Raw genomic sequence first — 12,500 nt, 5'->3', positions numbered from 1 at the left:
CGGAGTAACTAAAGTAACTATTAACTAAAGCTGGAACTGCTGAATGTAGTGGAGTAACTAAAGTAACTAGTAACTAAAGCTGGAACAGATGAATGTAGTGGAGTAACTAAAGTAACTAGTAACTAAAGCTGGAACAGATGAATGTAGCGGAGTAACTAAAGTAACTAGTAACTAAAGCTGTAACAGATGAATGTAGTGGAGTAACTAAAGTAACTAGTAACTAAAGCTGTAACAGATGAATGTAGCGGAGTAACTAAAGTAACTAGTAACTAAAGCTGTAACAGATGAATGTAGCGGAGTAACTAAAGTAACTAGTAACTAAAGCTGGAACAGATGAATGTAGTGGAGTAACTAAAGTAACTAGTAACTAAAGCTGTAACAGATGAATGTAGTGGAGTAACTAAAGTAAAGTACAAGTACCTCAACATCTGGAACTGATGTGATGAACTGGGTGGTGATGGCCCAGTGGATATGACCCATGCCTTTGGTGTGGGAGACCCGGGTTAGATTCCCACTGTGATACATCTACCAATGTGTCCCTGAGCAAGGCACTTAACCCCTAGCTGCTCCAGAGGCGTGCAACCTCTGATACAGTATATAGCAATTGTAAGTCGCTTTGGATAAAAGCGTCAGCTAAATGACATGTAATGCAATGTTATAGATAAGAACTGAAGGACAGTACTGGAGTAAATGTACTTAGTTACAGTACTGGAGTACATGTACTTAGTTACAGTACTGGAGTACATGTACTTAATTACAGTACTGGAGTACATGTACTTAATTACAGTACTGGAGTACATGTACTTTGCGTAGCCGTTCCCGGCTGAACAATTAATGGCTGGTTGGTCTGTAGACACACAGAGCTGGAGCACACCATTACCTGTCAGGTGACCCCATAAACACACCTTACTGTCAGGTGACCTCGTAAACACACCTTACTGTCAGGTGACCTCGTAAACACACCTTACTGTCAGGTGACCTCGTAAACACACCTTACTGTCAGGTGACCCCATAAACACACCATTACCTGTCAGGTGACCTCTGTCATCCTGACGTAAACACCTTACTGTCAGGTGACCTCCTGGGACAGACCGCCACAGGACCGACATCAGGAGACGATCTGACCGCTGCTGAGGCGACACACCACACACAGCACAAGACATGAGATACAGTCACTATATATGTATATATATATATATATATATATATATATATATATATATATATATATATATATATATATATATATATACATATATATATATATGTATATATACACATACAACACATCACTGAATATAGAGAAGAGGGAGGCAGATACACACTGACAAACACACACACACAGTGTTTATAGGCTCTCTCTGTAGGCTCGGACGATATTTTGAAATTTTCCAACCGTGGTTTCTCGAGACCGCCGACATGCGATCTGACCGCCGCTCTAAGAGGCTGATTATCATCAAGCGTTCGTACATCTCGCTAAAAGCCTCGCTCTGTAGTCCGTACGGACGTATTACTGTCAGCAGCACGTTGACTGCTGCTGTGTAAGTTCATGTCCCGGGAGAAGGAGCTTTTTAGACATTTTTGTCACTTATTTCGTAATTTGTGTCCTTTTTTATCAACATTTCTTCCCTTTTTTCTAACTTTTGTCATTTTTTTGGACAGTTTGTCATTTTTTAGACACTTTTGTCATTTTTTTCATAATGTTTGTCCTTTTCATCAACATTTTTGTCATTTTTTTGACATTTATGCACCTTTTTTCGACACTTTTGTTGTTTTTCCAGATGTTTTTGTAGTTATTTGCTCCTCGTCTTTAATAATTTGGACAGGCGGCGCTCCGAGCATACGTTGCCGTCACCACAGGCCGCCCTGCGTACAGAACCCTTTAAGACCTCGACTGACTAAAAGAGCAGCGCCGTGTCTTTGTGCTGTGATGAAGTATATTCTTTTTGTTCAGCCTGGAGTGAGTGAGTGAATGAATGATTGAATGGATGAATGGATGAACAGATGAATGGATAAATGAATGAATGCATGTATGAGAAGACATCACACATGATGATAAACCAGAGCAGAACAACACGTACTATTTCCTACTAAACACAGTCTGTAATAATTATAACTTACATAATAAGATGATCTGTCTGAGCCTTTGAGAACAGAGTTAGACGCATCAACAGAAAGCAACCATTCAAATGTTTAATCATCTGCAGCAGAATAGTTCAGGGTGAAGGACTGACACGCTCGCTTTGTACCAAACAAAAGATGTACAATCACTCGCCTCTCTCGGTCCTAAATCCCTCTGTGAGCCAGCGTCGACACTCACGGGAACAAATGGAGCTCTTTGGCTCATAAATATAACACAGATGAAGCATCAGATTGGTTCAAACATACACAGATACTGCAGATAGACTTTCACCCAGGAAACAGGTGTTCATGTCCTGAAGAAGTTAAGGAGAAAACACAAGACTTTCACCCAGGAAACAGGTGTTCATGTCCTGAAGAAGTTAAGGAGAAAACACAAGACTTTCACCCAGGAAACAGGTGTTCATGTCCTGAAGAAGTTAAGGAGAAAACACAAGACTTTCACCCAGGAAACAGGTGTTCATGTCCTGAAGAAGTTAAGGAGAAAACACAAGACTTTCACCCAGGAAACAGGTGTTCATGTCCTGGAGAAGTTAAGGAGAAAACACAAGACTTTCACCCAGGAAACAGGTGTTCATGTCCTGAAGAAGTTAAGGAGAAAACACAAGACTTTCACCCAGGAAACAGGTGTTCATGTCCTGAAGAAGTTAAGGAGAAAACACAAGACTTTCACCCAGGAAACAGGTGATCATGTCCTGAAGAAGTTAAGGAGAAAACACAAGACTTTCACCCAGGAAACAGGTGTTCATGTCCTGAAGAAGTTAAGGAGAAAACACAAGACTTTCACCCAGGAAACAGGTGTTCATGTCCTGAAGAAATTAAGGAGAAAACACAAGACTTTCACCCAGGAAACAGGTGTTCATGTCCTGGAGAAGTTAAGGAGAAAACACAAGACTTTCACTCAGGAAACAGGTGTTCATGTCCTTGAGAAGTTAAGGAGAAAACACAAGACTTTCACCCAGGAAACAGGTGTTCATGTCCTGGAGAAGTTAAGGAGAAAACACAAGACTATCACCCAGGAAACAGGTGTTCATGTCCTGGAGAAGTTAAGGAGAAAACACAAGACTTTCACTCCAGGAAACAGGTGTTCATGTCCTGGAGAAGTTAAGGAGAAAACACAAGACTTTCACCCGGGAAACAGGTGTTCCGTCCTGCAGAAGTTAAGGAGAAAACACAAGACTTTCACCCAGGAAACAGGTGTTCATGTCCTGGAGAAGTTAAGGAGAAAACACAAGACTTTCACTCAGGAAACAGGTGTTCATGTCCTGGAGAAGTTAAGGAGAAAACACAAGACTTTCACCCAGGAAACAGGTGTTCATGTCCTGAAGTAGTTAAGGAGAAAACACAAGACTTTCACCCAGGAAACAGGTGTTCATGTCCTGAAGAAGTTAAGGAGAAAACACAAGACTTTCACCCAGGAAACAGGTGTTCATGTCCTGGAGAAGTTAAGGAGAAAACACAAGACTTTCACCCAGTCAGGGCAGACAAATGCTGAACGCTGGCAGCTAAATAAAAGTGGTGACCCGCTTCGGTTTCATACAGTCACCCTCTCTACTTACACACACACACACACACACACACACACACACACACACACACACACACACACACACACACACACACACACACACACACACACACACACACACAGATAAACACACACACTATCTCATACAGACCCGTTCATGCGTCCCTCTCAGAGTGACTCAGGAGACAGGGAAGATAGTTTCTGACTCTGTGTGTATAATCGCTGTCCGTCGTCCGGTTTACCAAAGCTAAATCTTTGATGAACTCATTTCAAGCAACAAAACAATTCTTCCACGAGTTCTGGCGAGAGCACAGTTTGAATTGGCTTAGCAAGTCCCTCTGGCATTCAATAATGATGCTCATTAACTATGCCCTTGTAGCCGAGCTTCACCAATCACATCGCTGTATCTGATATAGGTGGGCCAGAGGCGAGCTAAACAGATGACGACAGTTTAATCTACCAGTTAGCTCCTCTGGTAGCTAAGAGATTAATCTACCAGTTAGCTCCTCTGGTAGCTAAGAGTTTAATCTACCAGCTAGCTCCTCTGGTAGCTAAGAGATTAATCTACCAGTTAGCTCCTCTGGTAGCTAAGAGTTTAATCTACCAGTTAGCTCCTCTGGTAGCTAAGAGATTAATCTACCAGTTAGCTCCTCTGGTAGCTAAGAGTTTAATCTACCAGTTAGCTCCTCTGGTAGCTAAGAGATTAATCTACCAGCTAGCTCCTCTGGTAGCTAAGAGATTAATCTACCAGCTAGCTCCTCTGGTAGCTAAGAGTTTGGGGCTCTGGATACGTCACTCTGTGTATTGTTGTGATTGGTCGTAGTGTTATCCAGTTGCATGCAGTGAGATTTTCAAATGCGTGCTTGGTGCCGCCACTCGTGTTGGGCTATTTTCATTACTCATTGCCAGAACCTTAATCTTTCAGATTTGGGTCTGGATTTCCAGGCTATGTTTTCACGAGAGATTTTAAGAAATTCAAAGATCGGACTTCAAATGTATCAGCTTTAGCAACTTTAGCAAGTTTGTTGTGAACATTTGGATGTGTGGGGGGTCAGTTATAATACATGTAAACTTAGACCCTTCAGAAGGTTAATGGGAAGCATTGGTTGATTTTAAACTGCACTAACTGGAACTCACTGGATCAAACTGCCTCATCTGACACTTTGATTTCATTCTGCATGCTGGCCGTGATTTAGTGCCGAGAAGGAGAACGGAGTCGCTTTCTGCAGTTTAGCACTTTGAGTGAAAACTGAGTCAAAGCCTGAAACTGTGAGAGAACGAGACAGAGAGAGAGAGGGATGAACAGAGAGACAGAGAGACAGAGACAGAGAAAGAAAGGGAGAGAGAGAGAGAGAGAGAGAAAAGAAGAGAGAGAGAAAGAGAGAGAGAGAAAGAGAAAGAGAGAGAGAAAGAGAAAGAGAGAGATCAGTGTGTGTTACTGTCAAAGTGCAGTGAAGCGTAACACACTTCTCCAGGGTATACAGCACATCATTCCACTCTGATTTCTGTGTGTGTGTGTGTGTGTGTGTGTGTGTGTGTGTGTGTGTGTGTGTGTGTGTGTGTGTGTGTGTGTGTGTGTGTGTGTGTGTGTGTGTGTGTGTGTGTCTGTCTGTGTGTGTGTGTGTGTGTGGGTGTAGCAGGTTTCCAGATGTATGAACTGGTGTATAGATGTTTGTTTGTCCAGATCTTTCTGTATCTCTGTGTGCACTTGTTTTTCTGTGTTAATGTGTGTCTGTGTGTCTGTGTGTCTGTGTGTGTGTGTGTGTGTGTGTGTGTGTGTCTGCGTGTCTGTGTGTGTGTGTGTGTGTGTGTGTGTCTGTCTGTCTTTGTGTGTGTGTGTGTGTGTGTGTGTGTGCGTGTGTCGGTGTCTGTGTCTTTGTGTGTGTGTGTGTGTGTGTGTGTGTGTGTGTGTGTGTGGTGTGTCTGTGTGTGTGTGTGTGTGTGTGTGTGTGTTGCTGTCTGTCTTTGTGCTTGTGTGTGTGTGTGTGTGTGTGTGTGTCTGCGTGTGTCTGTGTGTCTGTCTTTGTGTGTGTGTGTGCGTCTGTGTGTGTCTGTCTGTCTATCTTGTGTGCTTGTGTGTGTGTCTGTGTGTGTGTGTGTGTGTGTGTGTGTTCGTCTATCTTTGTGTGCTTGTGTGTGTTCTGTGTGTGTGTGTGTGTGTGGTTTGTGTGTGTCTGCGTGTGTCTGTGTGTGTGTGTGTGTATGTGTGTGTCTGTGTGTGTCTGTGTGTGTGTATGTGTGTGTCTGTGTGTGCCGGCGCGTCTGTCTGTCTTTGTGTGTGTGTGTGTCGTGTGTGTGTGTCTGGCGGGTTCGCGCGGTCTGTGTGTGTGTGTCTGTGTGTGTGTGTCTGTGTGTGTGTGTGTCTGTGTGTCTGTGTGTGTGTGCGTTATGTGTGTGTCTTGTGTGTGTGTGTCTGTGTGTCTGTGTGTCTGTGTGTGTGTGTGTGTATGTGTGTTCTTTGTGTGTGTGTGTTGTGTGTGTATGTGTGTCTGTGTGTGTGTGTTTATGTGTGTTCGTGTGTGTCTGTGTGTCTTTGTGTGTGTGTGTGTGTGTGTGTGTGTCTGCGTGTGTCTGTCTGCAGTGTTCGAACTATACCGTGGCCTTCGGGGTCGTGCGCTTGCAACTTACAGTGACTTACAAAGATACATAACAGCTACAAGTGTATGCACTACAGGATTTACCCTATCATACTTTATCGACAGGAATAGATAGGGCAAACAGCCAGCCACAAATACATAAACAAAGCGGTGTTTTGTTTGTTACGAAGAATACCACAACTCCTCCGTTCAATTAGACCTTAGCGACGACCCCAAGCTTCCATCCTTAACAAACAGCCATGTATACGAGCTTTTCCAGGCTCTCCACTGCGCTGGTCCAATTAACGGGAGAGAGGAGCGAGAGGGGTTAGGATCATCTTCAGCCAGAGACCACATTATTTCTTCAGCTTCTTCTGTGTTGTCACCCGGGTGGGAGGTGTGCTAACAGGGCTCGCAGCAGGTGAATTAGTCGTGCTATTAACGTCATCGCTACACAGTTTCTTAGTAAAACCAAAATTAATTATACTGCCTTGTTTTCTTTTGCCATGGCTATATGATGCTTACTGCCGAATGGATTTCAAGGACTTTGCGAACCGATTAATGGCCTCCAATGTTTATATTTTTTCTACGAATCTTTGAGTTAACATGTAGCCTACTAAACATGAGTTGGATTTGCACCGCGCCGCCAGCGCCACCTTGATGCTCATAACAAGAATAGCATGTATAGTTTTCTTTATTGAAGTGAATTGGGTTTAATCACCATCATGAATGATATTTTTGCAGTTTTACACATTATAATTCACGATGATCACATTACACAAAACTGAAATTGCATCGGCCAAAATGACACATTGTCAATATTTTAGAGACCCCAAAATTTCACAAATACGTTTCAGGGGCCCTGTCTTTGTGTGTGTGTGTGTCTGTGTGTGTTGTGCGGTGTGTCTTTGTGTGTGTGTGTGTGTGTGTGTGTGTGTCTGTGTTTGTGTGTGTGTGTGTGTGTGTCTGTGGTCTGTCTTTGTGTGTGTGTGTGTGTGTGTGTGTGTGTGTGCGGTGTGTCTGTCTGTCTTTGTGTGTGTGTGTCTGTGTGTGTGTGAGTGTGTGTCTGCGTGGTCTGTCTTTGTGTGTGTCTGTGTGTGTGTGTGTGTGTGTGTGTCTGCGTGTGTCTGTCTGTCTTTGTGTGTGTGTGTGTGTGTGTGTGTGTGTGTGTGTGTGTGTGTCTGCGTGTGTCTGTCTGTCTTTGTGTGTGTGTGTGTCTTTGTGTGTGTGTGTGTGTGTGTGTGTGTGTGTGTGTGTGTGTGTGTGTGTGTGTGTGTGTGTGTGTGTGTAGGGTTTTCCCACCATGGTAATGTTAAGGTGCAGAGTTAACGTACTTAGTGACATTCCACCGCTGGACGTGTGATGTAACGAGACCGACCTCGTGTCTCTCGGCTCTGCAGACACGGTGACAGCGTGTCCTCCGGGCCGCGAGCTGTCCTTCATGTCCCGAGCTGACAGAATGGTGGCACACGTGTGACGCCTTCTCTGTTGTAAACGCACCGCTCTGTGGCTGAGAGATAACCCACAAAGTGACATTTTATCAGCATAATCAACACCAGAGCAGGGGGAATGAGAGGGGGTCTAAGTAATTCTAATTAATGACAACAACACTGTCGGCGCGTCCACATAACACAAGCCTTGCGTAATCACTTCAGATACAGTATTAGGGGACCACTAAGGTCTATATAAAAGAGACTTCAGATACAGTATTAGGGGACCACTAAGGTCTATATAAAAGAGACTTCAGATACAGTATTAGGGGCCCACTAAGGTCTATATAAAAGAGACTTCAGATACAGTATTAGGGGACCACTAAGGTCTATATAAAAGAGACTTCAGATACAGTATTAGGGGACCACTAAGGTCTATATAAAAGAGACTTCAGATACAGTATTAGGGACCACTAAGGTCTATATAAAAGAGACTTCAGATACAGTATTAGGGACCACTAAGGTCTATATAAAAGAGACTTCAGATACAGTATTAGGGACCACTAAGGCCTATATAAAAGAGACTTCAGATACAGTATTAGGGGACCACTAAGGTCTATATAAAAGAGACTTCAGATACAGTATTAGGGACCACTAAGGTCTATATAAAAGAGACTTCAGATACAGTATTAGGGGACCACTAAGGTCTATATAAAAGAGACTTCAGATACAGTATTAGGGGACCACTAAGGTCTATATAAAAGAGACTTCAGATACAGTATTAGGGGACCACTAAGGTCTATATAAAAGAGACTTCAGATACAGTATTAGGGGACCACTAAGGTCTATATAAAAGAGACTTCAGATACAGTATTAGGGGACCACTAAGGTCTATATAAAAGAGACTTCAGATACAGTATTAGGGGACCACTAAGGTCTATATAAAAGAGACTTCAGATACAGTATTAGGGGACCACTAAGGTCTATATAAAAGAGACTTCAGATACAGTATTAGGGGACCACTAAGGTCTATATAAAAGAGACTTCAGATACAGTATTAGGGGACCACTAAGGTCAAACATGGACTCTTCAGAAGAGGTCATTATCTTCACTGTAGTTTCTGCGCGGGAAAGTCGCCGGACGCCCCAATCTTCTGACCATAGCCATCCTGAGAGATCCAGAGAGAGTTGTGTGGAGCTAATAGTCTTAATTAACTTTGTAGCAACTCATTTGGCTTGTATGTAACGGATGTTTTTTAATATCAAAAGGTTACACTTAACACCTAAAGGTAGCCGTGGAGGTGCAGCCTGAGTTCAGCTGCTGGACCAGAAACCTGCAGAGTTCTCTCCTCATCTCCAACTTACACTCAACAGCTCCACATGTTATCTCCTCATAAAGAGACAGTGTGAATCACAATGCTGCATTATGTAACACACTTTACTTCCCAAAATAATAAGAAACCAGAGAACTGACTGACCTTGTAATGGAGACTTTATCACTGCGTATCCCTCATCAATGCTACAGATAATACTACAGATACTACTACAGGTGATACTACAGATAATACTACAGATACTACTACAGGTGATACTACAGATAATACTACAGATACTACTACAGGTGATACTACAGATAATACTACAGATACTACTACAGGTGATACTACAGATAATACTACAGATGATAGTACAGATAATACTTGAATGTTAAGCAGTATTTTTTCATAGCGTTTGATAATAAACACTTCTGATGTTTGTTTTATTATGTTTTTGGTTTGATTCGAAGATCCAATATTATCGTCTTATTGTGTGTGTGTGTGTGTGTGTGTGTGTGTGTGTCTGTGTGTGTGTGTGTTTTGTGTGTGTATATGTGTGTGTGTGTGTGTGTGTGTGTGTGTGTGTGTGTGTGTGTGTGTGTGTGTGTGTGCAGCATTTTCTGCCCTGTGCTAATTGACTTATTGTTGCAGTTCTTCTTGTTTGGGCTGTCTCTCCTGATACAGTATCAGCACCTGTAACCAGGTCAGCCATCAACGTTCCACAGTGTATGAGCATGTATAGCATTAGGTCACATTAGTTTATCAGCCACGTCATTTCACTCGTCTTTGACCACAAAAAGAGCAGACAGCCCTTATGTAAAACCACGGTTTATTAACGAAAAGATGAACAATAAGATAACGCCTAAAACATAACAATATAATAATGACTTTAAAATGCACACAATGAAGTAGAAAATATAAAGAAAGAAGGCTAAAATGTGCTAAATGATAGTAGGACTAAAAAAGGTATAACATTAGCAATAAGGTGCATTAAAATGTGACAGTGATTGCGGGTGCTGCTGGGTATGCTCAGACATCGTCTGGTACGGTTTGTGCTTCAACCGTTCATGCACCTGGGGATCGACCTTCTCCATCATGTCCGCTAGGACTTTGAAAAAGCCCCCCGTAGGAGACGTCGCAAGCCATAAACACTCCTTCAATTCAGTCCACGTATTCTCCCCCAGTGGCCAGGTAGAGAGTGTAGATTTTGTGGTTCTGGTGCTGGTTCTGGTGCCGGTTCGGGGCTGGCCCCAGCCAGGGTCGATTTAGGATCAGTTCAAGTTGTCTCAGACTGCACCTTTAACCTTCGTGTTTGTTTAATAGTAGGCCAGAAATAACTTACAGGAGTCCTGTAGTTGAAGTCAATCATCTTTAGTGACAATATTGCAAGTAGTTACAGCTGATGCATAAGGAATCAGACTTCCTTCAAGACAATCCTCTCTAACCCCACCCCCAACAGTCTTTCTGGGAGTCTGAATGCCCGACCTCACATCACCCTCTCTCTCTTTATCCTTCTTCAGATTCCTCCTTCTGCAACGATATATGTGCCGTCATCAGTGCACCTGGTCCAGGCCTCTGGTTCCCACCGCAATTCGCGCAGATCCATCACTAGACCATTGTTCTCTCTGCGTATCTGGCCAGTTCATTTTGATACTGTGTTAATGAATGTGTTTACTGGCCGCTTCTCTGATCCAGCTGCACCCCCCACAAGTCTTATCACTACCACTCACAGGCCTTTAGACACAGAGAAAGCAAGGCCAAGGTGGCTTGAGACTCTCTTACTAATTTTCTACCAAATATATTCTTCCCGCGCCAGCGAGATCTACGTCATTTTGACGTTGACTGTAAAAGCGTTAACAATTATTTTCTTCCCTCTCGTCAGGCCAAGACTCACGAACCGTCTCACCAACGCCACCGGGAGGAGCTGCACTTTGTGGATGAGTATGGCCAGCCAATCACTATGCAGGTGGAGGCGAGAAGGGGGCACGGCCACAGGAGGCGGCGGTCCCGATGCACGACTGAATGCAACATCCCGCCAGAGAGACACTGGGACGCCCTGAGAGCCATGGGACTGATGGAGGGAGAGGGCGGCCAGGGAGACGCCTACAGCGCAGGGTACGTACTGCGGGAAGTTAAATGTTTTGTCATGTTGTATACCTGTCTTCTTTAATTTGTGGTTGTCCTTTTGTGTCTGTACTTAAGTGTGTTGTATGTTTTTAAATGGACCTTGAATCTAACAATAAAGCTATCATCATCATTATAGTGTTAATTTCGTCAGACGAGACGAGACTAAATATGTTCGTCAACGACCTTTTTTTCCATGACTAAGACGAGACGATGCGAGACTGCGCCAATGTCCAAAAACGCTGACTAAGACTAAATTAACATGCATTATTGTGACGTAAAAAGACGAGACTAAAATGTTTGGCATAAAATAAAACTAAGATAAAATCTCTCTTCATTTTCGTCTACAATCGTCTCTACTTTTCATCATGAGATAGAATATTCAGCTGTTACCGAGACCGGTGCTACGGCACCGACAAACTACCCGACCGTTATCTACCGGACCGAATAGCCTGCGCTTCTCTCTGATGCTCCTAATCGGACGTTAGAGTCAACCGAAACATCGCTGCGCGGGCGCTTAATAACAGCTACGTAACGGCGGCAGGTCGTTAGCCTACCGTTAGCTAGCAGTTGGATTTAACACAGTTAAAATGCTGACAGCTAAGCGGTGTAAAGGTTTGTCTCTATTTCCAACACGAGACGTACGACAGTCTGCAGCTGCCGTTGTCTGAAAAACAACACATGTTGCGTTGACTTGAAATACGCCTCGCCAGTTTCGTGCTGCATTTATTTTATTGTAAAATATCCTTTCCCATGCAGTGGTTGTTTTTGTCATTAAGGAAGAGGCTCAATATTTATATAACTTATATATATAGATAGCATTTATTTATTTTTATAACTATTTGTCTGAAATGGTTATCAGAAATAATTTATTTAAAAAAAGACTAAAACTTGACTAAAATGATGAGACTTTTAGTCGACTAAAACTTGACTAACAAAAATTTTTGGCACAAGACTAAGACTAAATTAAAAATAGGTGACAAAATTAACACTACATCATTATCATCATCACCATCATCATTACGATTGAGCTAACAAAGATGTTTGGTGTTTATATTTGCTGTATTTATTCAGTTTGGAAAGTCCCAGGATCTCTACAAAACTAACATTGGCTTAAGTTAGCTGGCTGACTAAACAGGGAGGGAAAGGTTGGACTGCAGTAAAAGTTTGGGATTAGGGTAGAGGATTGTTATTGGGGATAGCGGCTAGGTTAGCTTGGCTCCGCCCTTTTTACGTACTTCGCTCAATTTTTATTTTCCTTCAGTACTACGTCTGGGTTCGCGGTATAGTCTTGGGTTTTCTCCGGTCAAATCTTTACCGTCCAATCAGTGACCAGAGGGAGTGGCTGAGAACGATGACGTTGAGGTCATGCGCTAGTTTGAGTTGTA

General features: G+C 42.9%; 1 protein-coding gene across 1 annotated transcript in view; it reads left to right on the top strand.

Annotated features, from left to right (window-relative positions):
• The window catches only part of LOC120559085, a 25,767-nt gene that overhangs the window by 3,582 nt on the left and 9,685 nt on the right, over positions 1-12,500 (top strand). Inside the window, exon 2 of the mRNA XM_039800507.1 lies at positions 10,871-11,103. Coding sequence (XP_039656441.1) covers positions 10,871-11,103 — 233 coding nt within the window. The remainder of the gene's footprint in view (positions 1-10,870; positions 11,104-12,500) is intronic.

Source organism: Perca fluviatilis, chromosome 5 (assembly GCF_010015445.1).
Source record: "Perca fluviatilis chromosome 5, GENO_Pfluv_1.0, whole genome shotgun sequence".
Classification (NCBI taxonomy): domain Eukaryota; kingdom Metazoa; phylum Chordata; class Actinopteri; order Perciformes; family Percidae; genus Perca; species Perca fluviatilis.
The sequence above is the reverse complement of the archived record's forward strand: the minus strand, read 5'-3'. Positions and strand labels throughout refer to the sequence as shown.